General features: G+C 37.9%; 1 protein-coding gene across 7 annotated transcripts in view; it reads left to right on the top strand.

Moving 5' to 3' along the window:
• The window catches only part of ATRN (attractin), a 177,829-nt gene that overhangs the window by 76,997 nt on the left and 82,592 nt on the right, over window positions 1–18,240 (top strand). For all 7 annotated transcript variants that reach the window (XM_073236857.1, XM_073236853.1, XM_073236855.1 and 4 more), the window contains exons 7-14: window positions 2,364–2,454; window positions 3,329–3,572; window positions 4,331–4,514; window positions 5,531–5,685; window positions 8,486–8,570; window positions 13,869–14,089; window positions 16,076–16,197; window positions 17,063–17,201. In XM_073236857.1, coding sequence (XP_073092958.1) covers window positions 2,364–2,454; window positions 3,329–3,572; window positions 4,331–4,514; window positions 5,531–5,685; window positions 8,486–8,570; window positions 13,869–14,089; window positions 16,076–16,197; window positions 17,063–17,201 — 1,241 coding nt within the window. The remainder of the gene's footprint in view (window positions 1–2,363; window positions 2,455–3,328; window positions 3,573–4,330; window positions 4,515–5,530; window positions 5,686–8,485; window positions 8,571–13,868; window positions 14,090–16,075; window positions 16,198–17,062; window positions 17,202–18,240) is intronic.

Below are 18,240 nucleotides of genomic sequence, written 5' to 3' on the forward strand. Positions count from 1 at the left end.
CTGATTGAGCACCTTCCATGTTACTTGAAAGAGATGTGGATTGGACTGTCTGGAGTCTTGTTTCTGTGCTCCCTTTGTTTCTTTCCTCTCTCTCAGGCTTACAGAAACAGGCCTGTGGCTTGAACATTAGGTGTATTATTTGTTTCAGAGGCCATGCTAGTCCTTCTCAGAAAACACTTTCCACAGCCAGAACTCCATAAAAGTGTTGCGGTGGTATTCAGTCCATTTTGTAAAGGCAGTTCCCAGAATGTTATTTCTACGTTGAATAAAGTACAAAATTGTGTCTTTAAAATAACATTGAAAGAAAGATACATGTGGGCAGGGAGAGGGAAGCAAGGGAGGAAGGGAAGAAAGGACTGGGAGAGAGAATGAGAATGATTGAGAACTCTTCAGGCTTCCAAGCAGAAGAGTAAACTACATAAAAGGGGGGAAAATCAGACTTGCCTCAGACTTCTCCATAGCAGTATTCAATACCAGCAATATTCAAGGGAACAACATCTGCAAAGTTCTGAAGGAAAGAAAGGATGGCCCAAGAATATTGTACCCAGCCAAGATGTCATTCAGCTGTAAAGCTAGGAAGCAGATATTCTTGAACATGAGAGAATTTAGGGAAGGAAGTACATCTGAGCTCTTCTAGAAAAAAGCCACTTAATAGTGAAATCCATCCCATTAGAATTAAAGAGACTCAAGAAGGGCAAGTTGTAAGGAGATTGATTCAGATTGTAAGGAGATTGAGAATCAGTTAAAATGTAGATCCAGTACTAAATTACCATGGAATATATTTATAGAGTGGAATGTGAATGTTATGAGCCTGGACAATATAAAAATCATAAAACAAAAACTGGGTGAAGAAATGGGAGGAAATGTGAGTGCTAAGATTTTCAACTTTCAAAGCAAGAAGGTAGTCAATTCTGTCAAAAATTAATTTTGTCTGTAACTTAAAAACTATAATGAATTCAGCCTCCAAGTAATTTATCATGTATTTTAAAAATACAGAGTATTCAAACAATATATAAAATAATAGTTGGTATTAACTTATGCATTAATATTTAATGAATGACCCCATTTTATATTTCTGTTTCATATCACATATCAAATATTTAAGACAAAAGGAAAGGTTTAGAGAAAAATAATGAATACTAATGCATTCACCACACACCTTAGGAAATGAACCATGGCTAATAGTTGAAGACCCCTGCATATCCCTCCAAAATCCCAGAAATAATCAATATCCTGATTTTGTGGTGTGGTGTTTGTATACATGTCTGTACAGTTTTAATACATATAAACATATAGAATGAATAAATAATTGTTTTTAGTTTTTATAGAAACAGTGGTTTGCATTTTGCTCCTTTAGTTTTACACTGTTTTGAAATTTATATTGAGAATATGTTGCTCAAGTATATCTTTCACTCTGGTTATTCTATTATATGTTATAATTAATCCATTTTCTATTGATGGGCATTTGTTCCTTTTTGCTATTATGTTAGGATAAAACTTTCTTATGTTTTATATGATGTTTTTCATAATTTTTTAAAAACTTGGATTATTCAGGGAAATTTATAGAAAATTAACATTTAAGGTATAGCAATAACACTGGTTTCCCTTTGATTTCTTTTTTCTATTAAATTGTATAAAAGTTAACGTCAAAAGTATATAGCATGATCCCCTTTTTATAAATATGTTGTCAGTCTATTCTGTCTATATACGTACATAGAAAAATGTCCGGAATAATTACTTAATGGTAGTCATTTCTAGGTTATGAAATTTGGTATCATGTTTTAAGCTTTTAGTTCTTTATATTTTTGCATTGGTTAGATTAGTATTATGATTTTAATAAAAACAGTAGAACAATGTTTTCCTCAAAGACAAACTAAAAGGAAACATTCTAAGATATTGAATCTGATCAATGCTTCAGTACAAGAGTATAACTGATTTTCTTTTTGACATTGACAAAATTTTTAAGTTTTTAAATATATTCATACTATAATTGAACTGCTAAATGATATTCTAGCTTTCTTAAAAATACTTAAAAAAAATCAGATAAAAGAAGTTAGGAATTTTCTTTTACTTATTGGATTTTTCAGTACCTGTTTTCTGTTTCACATGATTAAATGACAGAAAAGTTTTAGAAGTTTAAGTAAGTCCCTTGAGTGTAATGCAGCCTTTCTTAACCCTGGGTTGGGCAGCCCAGCCTCCTTCCTGAGTTATATGCACTGTGGGCTCGGATGTTAGATTCGTTTGCCTCCCCACATGCATGGCAGATTTAATGAGCATCTCCAAACTGAATTATATTACAAATAAAAGAGCACGAGATACTCTGTTTTGTCATTTGGGTAAAATACAATCTGTTTGTTTTGTAGGTATGACCTTGCTTCTAGGGAGTGGCTTGCCCTGAACCCATCTGTGAACAATGTGGTTGTTAGATATGGCCATTCTTTAGCATTATACAAGGTAAAATGCCTTACTCTGTGCTAAGCTAGAAACTCAACCATTACACACAGTCACTTCATGATATTTTGTCTTTGAAAAGCTATTCAGTGTTGTTGTTTACTCTAATCATTTTTATTGTCATAAAATATACATAACAAAATCTACCATCTTAACCATTTTTAAGTGTACAGTTCAGTGGTATTAAATACATTCATAATGTGCAGCTATCACCGCCATACATCTCTAATCCGTTCATCTTGTGAAATTACAGCTCTGTGCCCATCAAACATAGCTCCCCATTCCCTCCTCTCCCCAGCCTCTGGCAACCACAATTCTACCTTCTGTCTCTGATTTTGACTGCACTGTTGGTTTTTAATTGGGGGAATTCTCTTTTTGAGGTTATATAATTGGCTAAATTGTAAGTAGAAACTAAAGTTGGAACTAATTTAATCTGAGAGATTTTAATGGATTCAAATTGTACCTGGGATATTGATTATGGTACTAAATGGTTAAAAATTAATGTAGTGTAGATTAGCTGTTGTGATCATTAGGAAGTTTAGCCAAGAATAGTCACATTGCAATATAACTGAATAATCATTTTCATTTCCTTGTTTTGTGATTTATGGTAGGATGAGGGAACCTTTCAACTTTTTTTTTCCAAGTCATTTTATACGCAAAAGATCTCATGTGAGGAAGTTCAAGAAGTGTAAGAGACGCAGAATGTGGCTTTATTTTGTTTCTGTCTCCATCTTTTTCTCAGTAATTCTCTGAAAGGTGCATTTCACTAACATTTTTTAAACTATGAATAATATCGAGGTTGTGAACTATTCCTTTTCTGTTCTCAGATTTGATCCTTTCAATGTTTTTTAGAATTTTGTTTACATTTTTCCCCTAGGATAAAATTTACATGTATGGAGGAAAAATTGATTCAACAGGGAACGTGACCAATGAGTTGAGAGTGTTTCATGTTCATAATGAATCTTGGGTTTTGTTAACCCCTAAAGCAAAGGAGCAGTATGCAGTGGTCGGGCACTCAGCACACATTGTCACATTGAATGATGGCCGAGTGGTCATGCTCGTCATCTTTGGTCACTGCCCTCTATATGGATATATAAGCAATGTGCAGGAATATGACTTGGGTAGGTATATTTTTTCCAGTGGATCTTTTTTGAATGTCACATTTGAAACAGTTAACTGCTTATTATTATAACAAAACTCAACCCAACCAGTTTAATTCAATGTGACCCAGTACTTTATTTTGAAAGGCAGTTAACATTGATGTATTACCAATGAAATATGGATTGTTGATGCTGCTATGTAGTGTAGATTTGTTACTGTCAATCTGGCAAGGAGCTAAAGCTGGCACTAAATGCTTTGCATATTGAAAATAAAATTAATTTTAAAAATGGCTTGAAACACAAATGTTCTGAGAAAAGAAAATTTTCGATAGTTTTTAGAGATTGGTTTAGTGGAGTGTGATTTCCCCTTGATATGTAATCTATCTTTTGGTTAGATCTTATTATATCTGTTACTGTGGAGTAGGAGTACCAGCTATAATATTTTGAGAAGGTAGGCTTATAAAGTACATATGTATATGGGCCACTAAAGGGCTTGGGGAATTAAATGCTCAATAGAGGGGAATCCGAGTCTTTTAATTTAATGTAATTCTTTTCCTACATGGCATATTGGAACATAAGAACATTTAACAAGTTGAAGTTTGGCTGCTTGGCTTTGTTATAAGGTTTAGGTGTCCTTACTTTAAAAAAAGAAAAAAGTAAGATATACACATCAAATCTCCTATAATCTCTTGTCTTGTCCTAAGCTAATTGGTGATTTTAAGTATTAGAGAGGAGAAGAGGAACCTGTGACATCTGCCTTTCACTGCTTTGCTTTCCAGATAAGAACACATGGAGTATATTAGCTACCAGGGGTGCCCTTGTCCAAGGTGGCTATGGCCATAGCAGTGTCTATGACCACAGCACCAGGGCCCTGTATGTTCATGGAGGCTACAAGGCTTTCAGCGCCAATAAGTACCGGCTCGCAGATGATCTCTACAGATACTCTGTGGACACCCAGATGTGGTGGGTGCTTTTTCTTGAGCTTTCGCTTTAAGGTGTGAATTCTGGCAGTTGCTGGGAAAATATTGCGCTATATTTTTGTTTTCAGGCCTAGGAGATAATTCTCTTCTGCACTGTAAATAGAGAAATTGGGAAATAAGCAGAAGTTAATAATGTAGCTAGTATTTACTTTGTTGCATTATTCTGTAGTTTTGTAGTAGGTTGAGTTTAATGTGCTTAATATTTCTTGACTGGTTTTCAATTTTCATACACTCAGTACCACTGTCAACTTTTAGCTCTTCAGAATCCCAAGAATAAATTGCTCTCTAAAGCTGAGTTTATGCACACTGTTGCAATTAAGTAGACTGTATCTATTTTTTAACCTTTTCTTGATGACCAAGATGTCATAATTGGGGTAATTTACTGGCATTATTCTATGAAATCATCAGATGGTCTCAATTTGTAGATCAGAGCTTTCCTCACTCTGCTGTATACTGGACTATATAAAATATGCTAATTTATTAATGTAAAGCAGATTCTGAATTATGAATGAATGTGATTATAAAGCAATGTTTCTCTTCTTTCTCCTATTTCCTTATACATTTGAGACCATGTACAGCTACCATTCTGCAATCTCTCATTAAAATCGTCATTTTTAGTGGCTAATACTCTATCATGTGGGTGCACTGAGCCTGTACAGTTGAAAGTTTTGGTTTCTAGATTTTGTCTCATTAATAAAGTGTTGTTTGTTAAGCTTCTGTCTGTATTTCACATGATTTTTACCCAAAAGTTGGAATTATAGGGTTACAGGGTATGAACATTTCATGGCTCTTAATACATTTTGTTAAAATTCTCATAGGTCTTTAAGACTTTACATGTTTGTTTAATTGTTAGGAGAGTTACTTACATACAGGGAGAAATCTGTAAGTGTTTGCATATTTGGATCTGAAGTTAAGAAAATGGTTATGTTTGCACTAGCAAATAGTTAAGTATTCTAAAAAACTAACCTTGTATTTATTATTTTTAAATAAACTCAAAAGGACCATTCTTAAGGACAGCCGATTTTTCCGTTACTTGCACACAGCTGTGATAGTGAGTGGAACCATGCTGGTGTTTGGAGGAAACACACACAATGACACATCCATGAGCCATGGTGCCAAATGCTTCTCTTCAGATTTCATGGCTTATGATATTGGTAAGAGTCCCAAAGCCATTTTAGCTTTTTTGTCTAGAAGCAGCATTTTAAAAGAAACTGAAAATATTGCTAATTAAAAATGGTCACGCCATTTGGAAGAGGTCCAAATGATATTTTTTAATAATCATTTGACTAATGTTGTATAGCTGTTAAAAAGTATTACTTCTATATTAAATCATTTTTTAGGTCAGTACCTTTACTTGGTTCAGTGTTAAATTTTTTAGGATGAGTTGGGGTGACTGCCTGTCTGGTATTACAAGTGAATGCCTTATGCAATAGTGTTACGTAGTTGTGGCCACCAGCATTATGTTAAGTTTGCTTATGTGTAGCTTTATCTCATTCCTTAGAAACTGGTTTCACACATTTTTTTAAAGTTGAAATACAATTGGTATAAAATACATTGGTTTCAGGTGTATGACAATTATATTCATTGCTAAATGCTCACCATGATAACTGTAGTTACCATCTGTCACCATATAAAGACATTATAATATTAATGATTATATTCCATATGTTGTATTTTCATCCCCATGACTCATTTATTTTATAATTGGTTAAACACATTCTTGATGGAATATTTTGAAAACGTGGAATTTTTAGAATTTTTGGTGTGGTTAATGTACTTGACCAGAAGGGGGCAATATTTGTTCATGAAAATAAAAGATTCTCTTGTATAAATAGCATCAAATGTTCTTTTTTAGCAGACATTTATGTGTCAGCCCCTGGGCTTGTACATTGGGGATTGTAAGATGAATAGGTTTCAGCTCTTGGCCTCATGGTGGGAGAGGCAGAGAACTGAGCAGACTGTATGAGAATACCTATGAACATTCCTTAACTCACAGAGGTAACATTATGGTCAAGGAAAGCCACGGCCTTTCTTTCTTTTTGTCGTCCATGTGACTTATTTTATAATGAGGAAGAGCCTTCTTGAGGAGGGCCATCTAGACTGGGTCTTGAGGAACACTGAGAAGTTAGCTAAACCAAGTTAGGAGGCTTTCTCAGTTGAAGGAGACTCATGTGCAGTGACACAGAGGTAGAAAGAGACCATGCCTCATACTTGGGGGTTAGGTTTGGCTGTATCATCATAGCATATTGGGGAGGTAGGGCTTCAAGCTGAACTAGAGAAGCAAGCAGCTATCAGATTGGTCAGATCTTGAGGGACCTCTTATGTCATGCTGAGGAGTTTGGGCTTTTTGAAGAGCCTTACAGAAGGGGTGATGGAATTGTATTTGTGTCTTAGGAAGATCCCTTTGTGGTTTGTGATGAGTCGCTGGGAAGGGGCTGTTGCTGAAGTCCTGAGGAGGGTTTGAACAAGGCTGTGGAAATGGCAATGAGGATAAAGAGATGGATGGGTTTGAGGATTGTCTGGGGTGTGTTTTTAAAGAGGTGAGAGCATGTTTATTCCCAGGTATCTGGTGTGGGCCATGGTAGATGGTTCTTTTTACTGAGGCTGGAAATAGAAGTAGGGGGACAGGATCTGGGGAGAAGTGAGTAAATGGAATTTGGGGGCATGTTCAATACTGAGGGGCAGAGTAGTACAGAGGTCAGTGGGAAGAAGCTCTAGGAGGAGGGGAGCATTTGAAGGAGCATGTGTCATCAGGATGAGCCAAGAGCCAGAGGATAGATTGATAATGAGGTCTGAAAGAAGAGGGAGACTGTAGACAAGTCAGAGAAGTAGGAGAAAAGTGAGGCAAGATTGGTGACTTGTGAGGGAGCAGTTGACAGTGGCCCCAGAGAGATTAAGTAGAATAAGGACTGTGGTGTCTTTCAGACTCAGTAATAAAGACGTCATTTATTACTCTCTAGACGTGGAGGGGTAATCCTGATTGCAGGAGGCTGGGAAGTGTAATGTAATGTGAGATGTACACAGTGAATGTTTGCTGTTTTAATTCTTAAGAAATTATCTTGATGGTAAGGGAAGGGGTACCTTGAGGGCCTCATGTAAATGCTGTGGTAAAAGCATTTTAAAGTGGAAAAGATATATATAAATGCTGCGGTAAAAGCCAAATGGGGTAGGTGAAAGGGTCCCTGCCACACTGTTATTTTAGGGAAGGAAGCCAGGTGGGTGGGCAAAGTTGATGGCCTCTGTTCTTTATGTGAAGACCAGAGTCTAGCTGGGTAGGAGAAGGACGTGAAAGCTGTTGTAAACAGTTGAGTAAAGGTCTGGATTGAGTTGAAGAACCTTTTCTTAGTGAATGTGAATGTCTGTGTGTCTCAGAGAGAGACAATGAGTGTGAGGTTGACAAGTTTCAGCAGCAGCAGTTGGTATAAGATCCAGAGGAGAGTTGCTGGCATGATCAGAAGGAGAAAAATTGGTAGATCTACGGCATCAAGAAAAGGACCTTAAAAAATTAATATTTGAAATTTTTTTTTAGCTTTAATTTACTGCCTTTTTTTTCCAATTTAGGTAGTAAGTTTGGGCAGATTGATACAGAGTGGAAAATAATTATGGAACCCACATGCTTTACTTACATAAACTTTTAAAAATGTAAAATTTGCTGAAGAAACATGTTAGTGGGTAACATCGATAGGCTGTAGCACTCACAGAGGTGGAAAGTGGGTAAATACTCTGGGTGTTGTAGGTGTTGGATGCATTCACTAATTAGAATCGCTGTACAGTCCTGCCTTCCCCCCATGCCCTGCTGTTCTGCTGCTGCTGCATTTTACCTTGGTAATAATGGTGTGGTTAAGAAAAACTGAGGGATAAATACTGTGAAGTTGTCTTAGTTGTAGTTTTCTTCCCAAAGATAATTGACGGTGAATGGCAACCCCTTCTGAAATGTGTTTTTCTTGTTCCTAGCTTGTGACCGCTGGTCTGTGCTTCCCAGACCCGATCTCCACCATGATGTCAACAGGTTTGGCCACTCAGCAGTCTTACACAACAGGTAACTGGAGAAGTGCTTGCTCCTTTTCTCTTGTGTTTAAACTGAAAAAGAAGTAAAATGTGAAGAAGTTGAACTGGACTTACATATTAGCAGGATTCCCTCATCCCATTAGTTTTTCACAGAATTATGTAGGTGTGAGTTTCCTGATGTACATTTAAAATATTTGGTGTAGCTGTGACTTACTCTTGCTGTGTTTGTAGACAGGGTTTTGTTAGCCTGCAGGAGTGCGCTTAATGTTGGCATTTGACCGCATGGGCCAGCAGAAGTCCTGTTCGGTTGCTGTTTTAAGCTCGCTGCTATCTGCCAATGTTTGTGGTACTGAGGTTGTCGGGTTGCTCATAGTTGTATCTGAATGGTAAGGAGAGATTTGACGAAAAGGAGAGAGGGCACTTCAGCTGGGGGTAAGGTAGGGGGTGAGAGACAGGGACACTCTGGTGCTTCATATACATCAAGACTGTATTCTGGCTAATCTGAAGTCTGCACTGCATTTCTTTGCATTAATAGAGGACTTCCTAAACTGCTGTCATATAAGGGGATCCAGAGTGACCACTCTACCTGTTTCTTACCTTGTACTTTAAAGATGTTCGTTTTTTTTATTTTTTTATTTTTTTATTAAGTTATCATTGATATACAATCTTATGAAGGCTTCATGTGAGCAACGTGTGGTCACATCATTCACCCATATTATCAAGTCCGCCCCACACACCCCATTGCAGTCACTATTCATCAGTGTAGTAAGATGCTGTAAGATGTTTGGTTTTTTTAAACAGCCTACTAATGTTATTAATTTGTCTCATGTTTCAGCTGTGATGACTGTTGTCTGCTTCACCTTTTAACAGTCTAGGCTTTACCAATCCTGGAACTATTTAAATGCTATAATAATGCCTACATCATGTTAAGAGTCCCTTGGCTTTCAGAAGTTCTGATGTTACAATGTAAGGTAGATGAAGACCTTGGATTAGGAAAGATAAGAAAGCAACATATCTTGGAGAAAATTCAGACATTTTAGATATTGGAAAAAGGTGGCATTGTTTATAAAGTAATCACTTAGCTGTAAGTGGTTTTTCTGTGACAACATTGGTTAGGTATTGAGACTGAAATGGAAGGATTTTTGGCTACTTTACTAATTTGAAGCATTTTACATTGTAATCTGATACTTCCTTGGTAAAAAATCACTTAAAAGTTTTCTAGTAAATGCCTTTTGATGTCTTTCTCTGAAAAGCAGTTGGACCATTTTGTCACCATCTTGCCTTGGATGCCTGGCCTCAGCTTATATTCCTTGTTCTCGTAGCATAGGACTTGGCACATAGTAGATAATTTGCTCAGTGACAGCTGTCAGTATGTGAGGACAACTAGCAAATACATGGTTCTTCTATTAAAACATTCTGAGGTTTTGTACAAACGTAAGAGAAGTTGACAGTTTGCTGTATGATGTAATTTAACCATGAATCAGAATTGGTAATGGTTTGGCTGAGTTATAGTAATGGTTTTATTTTTGTAATTCTAGTGGTTTGTTTGAGCCTATATGTGAGTATGAGGCAAGGTTGGAGGGGATAGGATGAAGAGAAAGGCCATGTAGTAAAAGGCCATGGCTAGTTCAATTTTATGACATTATTTATTTACCAAAAGAGCAACTTTAATTCAAATCATTGTTGTTCCTGTTTGAGTGTTTTGCCTAGACCAGTTCTATAGAGTCTGTCACCCCTGGGTACCACTGCGGATTTTTCTGCTAATTGTTTTTCCTAGTTTTTGCTTTAGAGCCTGACTTCCAAAGGTTGCCTCTAGGTCAGTGTTGCTTAGTGATCAGTCAGTGATTGATAGTGGTGTTTTGCTTAAACAATTTAAGCCAGTAAGAATTCCACTCTTTGCTAGTGGATCTGCTTGTGATTTGGGGAATATATACATAGTTCTGGAAGTTTACAAGTCTGCCCTGGCTTTGTTTCTTATGTTTTCAATACCTCATATTCAGCCATGAACAAGTAGATAGGTAGGGCCTTCTGCATTATCTTCTGAGCTTCTTGCAACCTTGTTCAAACACATAGCCTTCTGAACCACCAGAGTAGATGAGATCATTATTAAGGTACACAGTGATCACCTTGTCTCTGAATGGGAATTGGGCTTGTCTTATATAAGGCTGAAAATCTTGACACTGGTTTGGATTTTGATCTTTTTAGAGGCAGATACTATAAATGACCATATTAAGATTTTTTTTACCCTTAGGCAAAAAACAAACTCATATGAACATGCAAGAGATAATAGACCTACTTGTACTGTTAGTTAACGCTAGAAATTTAATGTAGTCTGTGAAATAGAAAAGAGATTTAGGCAAAATGCAATTAAATCATGTACAGTGTTTGTCCCCCTACACCCCACCCTGCCCCAAATGCTTAGGAGCATTTCAGCTCTATGCTTAAGGACCATTTTAAATAGTAAAATCACCAACATAAGGCACAAAAATACAAAAAACATCATATTAAATAAACTATAACAAGACTTCTTGATTATAGTATAAGATCTAAAACAAGAAGGCAGAATGTCACCATGTTTGACCTCAGCTGGGAATATGTACATTGAGCAACACAAATTTTTCTGCGCGTGCACATGTTTGTGAATGATCACTGATCTGCTGCAAGGATTGATTTTGGAGTTAGAAATTTTAGTGAGTAGGTGTATTTGTAAATACAGGATCTACAAATGAGGATTGACTGGATATCTTTCAGAGATTCTTTTCAAAACACAACCACAATACAGTTATCACACTTTTAAAAGTGAATAGTAATTCTTTAATTACTGTTGTGTCCAGTAATTAATATTGTGTCCCCTCAGTGTCCAGTAAATGTTCACATTTCCCAATTGTCTCATAATTTTTAAAAATTAATTGTTTTCAAATGATACAAATAAGGTCTATATATTATAATTAACTAAAATGTCTTTTAAGTTTCTGTTGATCTGTAGGTTCCCCATCCATCAGTTTTCCCCTTATTTGTTAAAAAAAACTGGGTTGTTAATCTGGTGGAGTTTCTTATAGTCCAGAATTTGATTATTGCATTCCCATGCTTTCAAACAGTGTCCTAGTCTTTCTCCTGAATTTCGTTCATATTAGCTTGATCAGATTCCCTTCAATATTTTGTCAGGATCACTTCATAGGGTTGATTCCGTCGTTTTTGTAAGGTTGGAGGCACCGGAGGGAGGGGTGAGCACGTTGGACACTGACGACGTGCCAAAGCCCCCGTCTGCTGCCCCCTCCCAACCTGAAAAATGTGCCTTAGACTAGCCAATCCTCGTCCCGCTGTAAATCTAAGCTCTGCCTCCCCCTACCTTCTTTAAAAACTTGCTGCCTTCCCTGCTGAGTATGACTTCCCCAGCCTGTGACTAGCCAGACCGGGGAACATCGTCTGGGAATTGTGCTCAAATAAACTGCCTGGCCCTTTGTTGCCTCTGGTCACTTGCTTATTTCGGCTAGAATTTATCTGAGTTTTATTTGCCATTTTTCAAAATGAATGAACTGATCTTTTAGAGTTCTCCAAAGTTGATGACTAAGGTGCTTTTTTGGGGGGGTGGTATTATGAACTCGTGGATTTAAAAATATTTGCTGTGTTTCAATCCATTACAGTTTTTATTCTTACTAAATTTCAAACATTGCCCAATTTTGGCCAGTGAGTACCTCTTCATGTTCGCTCTTGAGTCTTTTTTGATTTTGATGTACCACAGTTTATTCATCACATCCCTAATTGATGGACATTTTGGGTTGTTTGAGTCTTTGCTCTTACCATTAATGCTCTAGTGAATAGTTTCATGTATACTTCCTTTTGTATTTTTCCTGCTACGTCTTCAGGACTGACTTACAGAAATGCGATTTCAGGTTCAAAGACAAAAATGGGTAGTTCTGTTAGATAGTGCCTCATTTCCCTCTGGGCTTGTGCCCTTCTGTGTGCCCAGCAGCAGTGTGTGAGAGTCCTGTTTTCCACAGCACCTCACTGCTCCAGAGGTTGTCAGACTTCGGTGTTTTTAGGTGAGAAATGGACCCTCACTCTAATTTTAATCTGCAGTTGTCTTGTGACTAAAGTTAATCTTTGCATATGCTTGAAGTCATTTGCATTTTCCCTTGCAAACCGGCTGAAGCTCTATCTTAGGGATATTCCTTTTCCTGTAATATAAATTGTAAATAATTTTGTCATAGTGTGTTTTACTTTGCATATAGCATTACTTTCTATGCAAAAAAGTCTTTTAAATTTACATAATAAAAAGTTTCCAAGTTTTCTTAAATTGCCTTCTGGATGTTAAGTCATGGGGATTTTTCTTGTGCCTTTCAGGTTATAGAGTCGCTCACCCATGCTTTCTGCTAGGGCATGTGTGGTTTCAAGTTGTTTTCTCTGGTTCATTTGGAATTTGTCCTGGTGTAAAAAGTGAGAAGTTGATTCAGTTTTATCTTTTTCTATGTGTTTATTTAGTTATCTCGGTATGACTTACTGAGAAGTCCATCTTGTTCCCATCAATTTAAGATGCCACTTTGTGCACTAAATTTCCATGTGCACTTGTGTCTGTTTCTTATTGTTCTGTGTATTCATTACACAGTCTTAGCCTTTATCTATGCATTTTTAAATTGTATGTATCTATTTTTAATACTTAAAAATATGTAAATGTGAATTATATGCTTAATTTGAAAAGATGTTAGCTGTAACTCCAGGGAAAGGAAATCCTGGGGCAAAATACCTCTAAAACTGCAATCAGTCAAAGGGAGAAATAAAGTTTGAAGCCCGTTTAATTGCTTACAAACTGCAGTCGAGGCAGTCTGTTTCCTGCTTAGGCAGAAGCAAGCAAGACCTCCCCCTATCCTCTCAGGTTCAGATAAGCCTTCAGTAGTCCAGGTAATTACCCATTAGTATGGAGATGCACTACTCTGTCTCCACCCCTGAGGAATGCCTATTGATATGCAGATGTACTATAGCCAGGTGAGATTCTGGAAATAACTACAGTTTTACCCACATTAGCTGAGCCTGATATTAAGATATCCAGGGAATCATGGTTAAAGTCACCATGTTATCATGACAACTTTTTTAGCTTTAAAAAGTAGGTGGATTATAGGAATTATGCTGGGTGGTACAGGCCAGAATGAAAGGTTAGAATTGGGAAGGGAAACGCATAAGAATGTTTTTTGAGATCCTGAAAAAAAGTTTTTTACAGGATTTTCCATATATAAAGTTTGTTTGAAGATTGTAAAAAGTGTATCATGCCTTTGTTTTTTTAATAAAGTTTTCAGTAAATTACTACTCTCCCCCCACTTTTTTTTTCTTTTAGTACCATGTATGTATTTGGTGGTTTCAATAGCCTCCTCCTCAGTGACATCCTGGTATTCACTTCAGAGCAATGTGAAGCACACCGGAGTGAAGCTGCTTGTCTAGCAGCAGGGCCTGGCATACGATGTGTGTGGGACACAAGGTCATCTCAGTGTATCTCCTGGGAGCTGGCAACTGAAGCACAAGAAGAAAAGTTAAAATCAGAATGTTTTTTCAAAAGAAGTATGTTTTTTCTCTTAAAATTTAATTAATTTGAAATCTTATTTTTTCTCAATTAAGAAGGCTTTTAACATGTATACTTTTTATGTTGATTTTATCATGCAGAATTATTCAGTAATAACTTACACAGAGGCTTAATGGGTGTTTTAAAATTGGTTTGTTGTATCTTTACAATAGATGGGAATATGCCATGTGGCTCCTAGAAGCTGTCTGCAAATGCTAAAGACAAAACCTCATTGGCATTGCATAGACTTTGTATACTAGCTCCAGAACCTTGCTGCAGTTGTCTGAGGCAATGCAATCCAATAAGAATTTTTTTAATGATGGAAATACTCTATTATGGCACTGTCCTAATATAGTAGCTAATAGCCACATATGGCTATCAAATACTTGGAATGAGGCTGGTGTGATGGAAGAACTGAATTTTTTTATTTTAATTAATTTAAATTAAAAACTACATGTGGTTAGCGACTGCCGTATGGGATTACACAGTTGTAACATTAAGGATGAGATTAAGAGGGCAACCCAGAAAAGCTGTGTTGGACTAGATCATGCTAGGAGATAGAGTTGTCTCTTTGCAGAGTATTTTCAAGTTTCTAGTTGGGCACAGCTGTGACAGCAAGCCAGACAGTTGCAGAGGATCAGCAGTATCCTTGCTGCTAGAACCACCACTTGTATTTTCCAGGCTTTCTTGACCTTGCTTACTTAGCTGTTCACCTTTTGCCCAGACATACACCAGAAAGCAATTAGTGAAGTAATATGTGAGAAAATCCTTTAAAAGTAAGAAAAATGTCTCTGCAAAATATTTGTTCACTTCTGTTAATTTAAGGTATGTTGACTGAATTTCTTAACTATTAGAGTTGGTGTAGTATTTACTGTGAGAGTTAGGTGGGTGGAGCAGTTTTCATGCTCCTAGAACACTCCAAATTAAGCTGAACATAAATCTTCAATGAGAACACCCAGATAACCTTCCCGGTTCATTGATAGGCTGGTGAGTGCTGGAGAACTGAGATGACCAGGACCTGGTAGGTTAGTCACTGTCTCCCAGAAGGGATAAAATCTGTGAAAAAGTTATCTTTTTAACAAGATTTTAAAAGTGTAGCCTAAATGTGCTACTTCAGAGAAAATAACATTTAGTTAATTTAAGTGGTTCAAATATGAGCCCATTTACTGTGGACTCACCTCAGATGTTGCCTTCTGGTTCACTTTGCTTTCTGTCCTTGGGGTCCTTCGGGTGATGACCAGGGCAGGAAGAGCAACTGAGGAGCAGACTGCTGGGGTCTTTGTGATGATGGCCCCTGCCTTTTCTTGTCCATGGATTCCACCATGGGCCATGCACACGAGTGGTTCAATAGATGAGGCACCATGGTTGTGCATCTTCTCTCTTCTTGCCCACCTCTACCCATCTAGGGACAATAGGAGATGCAGCAGGTCTGTGGTAACCCAGAAGTTCCCAAGCTTGCACTCTGAGATTTACATATGTATGTGTACCAAATACAGCTCATCCTTGTACTCCACTGGTGTTCTATGGTACCACCTGCTTCCTGTGCCCAGAAGAGCCTTGCATTTATGACTGGGAGGAAGAGCTTGGTCTCCTACGTTACTTGGACTCCTGGGCAGCTCTTGGTGTTCATTCTATTGCTTGTTGACTTTTTCTTGGGAAGAAAAGTATTCAGTGCCAGACCTATTTTCATTATATCCCATTGTTGAATTAAATTAACCTTTGTTTTTGACTTTTTGGTGTACTTTTGTTGGGTGGAGGGGGTACAAAATAGCGTTTCTTCAGATTGTTTACTTATTTCTAAATACTATTTTAACTTGAACACAACAGTATATTTTCCTGTCATTTTTACTAATCATCTTATTTTCCAACCCTTGGTACATTTTTTTAAACCTCAGTCTGAGATTGTGTTCAACAGCAGCTGTAATAATGGCTTATGACTTTTCTGAGAAGCTGTCACAGTTGATGAGTTTTTCTCCTCTTCGTAGCTCTTGACCATGACAGATGTGATCAGCATACAGATTGTTACAGCTGCACGGCCAACACCAACGACTGCCACTGGTGCAATGACCACTGTGCCCCAATGAACCACAGTTGCACGGAAGGCCAGGTCAGTGGTGTTTCTCAGGATTTCGGAGGAAAAATCCCAAGTAGGATTGGGTGTAGTTATAAAGTATATGGTATAAATACTGACCCAGAGGTATTTTTAAAACCTCCCATGCAGTTGGGATTGTATTATTGCCTAGGTTTTCTTCTAGGAAGGAATGCTTATACATCCTAATTCCACAGAGGTTGATATATAGTGTTTTTTTTTTTTTGGTATCATTAATTTACAGTTACATGAGGAACATTATGTTTACTAGACTCCCCCCATCACCATGATATGTAGTGTTTTAGAAGAAGGGAGGACTTATTCTGAGTGTACCCCACTACCTGGGTGTGGCTGTAACTAAGGACTAGCTCCTCGGTGTGAGGCTTGGTATACTAACTACCTGTATAAGGCTTTTAGAACAAGTTTGGACTGGAAACTGAAAGTCAGGTGTCATGGCCATACTGACTTGTGGAAATAATAGGCTGCAGAGTCTCCATATCTTGTGTTGTATCTTGGCTCAGCATAATTTATGCTCACCTTTTATGATCTTTTAATTTAGGTTGTAAGGCAGTTCATAAAATATTAAACTTGTAGGTGTTTGGGATGCATTTGAAAGCAGCAAGGTCACTTCTGATTTTACAGATAATGAGCGCCTGGAAATATGGTATTTAAAGAGCACACTGTGGTCTTGCTGGGTAAAGGCATGCCCTTGAGTAGAATGTTTCCCTAGTGTTTGCACTGCAGGGCTGCTTCATCTGCCTCTTATTTATCAATTTGCAGTTTGCTTTCTCAATTAGATTTTATTGTTTTAGTATCCTGTTTGTCTTCACCATGAGTTCTCTCTGTGGATATCAGAGAAAACCTTTTGTCCACTGTGTTTTAGATCTCCATTTCCAGGTATGAGAACTGCCCCAAGGATAACCCCATGTTCTACTGTAACAAGAAGACCAGTTGCAGGAGCTGTGCCCTGGACCAGAACTGCCAGTGGGAGCCCCGGAATCAGGAGTGCATCGCCCTGCCTGGTAGGCCTTGCGTAGGGATACCGCTAATACTCTGTAGCCTAGATTTAAAATGAGGGGAAAAACTCATTTTATCCATTCATCCCCTATACCGTTTTTGTGGTTATTTTTTAAAACAAAGATGTAGTTCATAAATATTTGCTCCTATTGTCCTTTGAAATAAAGTGGAGCATCATCTGTTGCCCTAGAGAATCAGACAGTTTGCTCCAGTTCATCAAGCCTGCTCCATTGGCCCCACCCCTCTCTGCTGTGGTAGCCTGAGAGCAGAATGTGGAGTCTCAGCAGCCAGACAGCTGGGCACTTTATGCAGAGTACTCACTGATCACAGGGATTGGGTTGTCTGCACATTCTGACAAGGAGAGGAGGAATGCCTCTGTCAGCACCTCCTGGGGTGATACCTGAATTTATGCCACTTGTGGGGTTCAGGATTATAAGTTGGGAGCCTGAGGCTAGCCATTCATGAGAAACTCCATGATATATTTGCTCAACCAGGATGTCCAGAATAGGAGACCTCTTTGGCTCTGCGTAACATATGATGCATGTGCAGGGCATTTAGGCTCTACCAGGCCCTTTTTGAATGTCCTTTGCAAGTACTTGATTTAGTTTGCTGTGAGTGGTCTTCTTCTTTATCTCACTGCATCTCAAACTTTAATACAAAGCAAAGTACATGGGGACTCGACAGAAGTCAGCTCCTGGTGCACATCTGGGATAGGGCCCTAGAGTCTCCAGTTTGAGAAGCAGTGATCCTAATGCCACGCTTTAAGGAGCATGTCTGTCTGCTCTCAAATAATCCCTTTCCTGCGGTATGTCCCATTTATCTCACCGACTGTTAGGGAACGACGTTGATGGTTCTCCAGGGTGCTGTTGTTGTGGTGAGGTGTACCAGGAAGCATTCATAGCTTCTGTGCAGCTCTTTGAGTGGGTCCAGGGCAATCACAGTAGCAGGTTATAAGCTTGCCTTGTGTACTGCAGCCATATCACTTGGATTTTTTTTCCCAAAAAGGATCTTCTCACCTCACTTTTGGGATGGTTTGTTCATTTG

Source organism: Manis javanica, chromosome 5 (assembly GCF_040802235.1).
Source record: "Manis javanica isolate MJ-LG chromosome 5, MJ_LKY, whole genome shotgun sequence".
Lineage (NCBI taxonomy): Eukaryota > Metazoa > Chordata > Mammalia > Pholidota > Manidae > Manis > Manis javanica.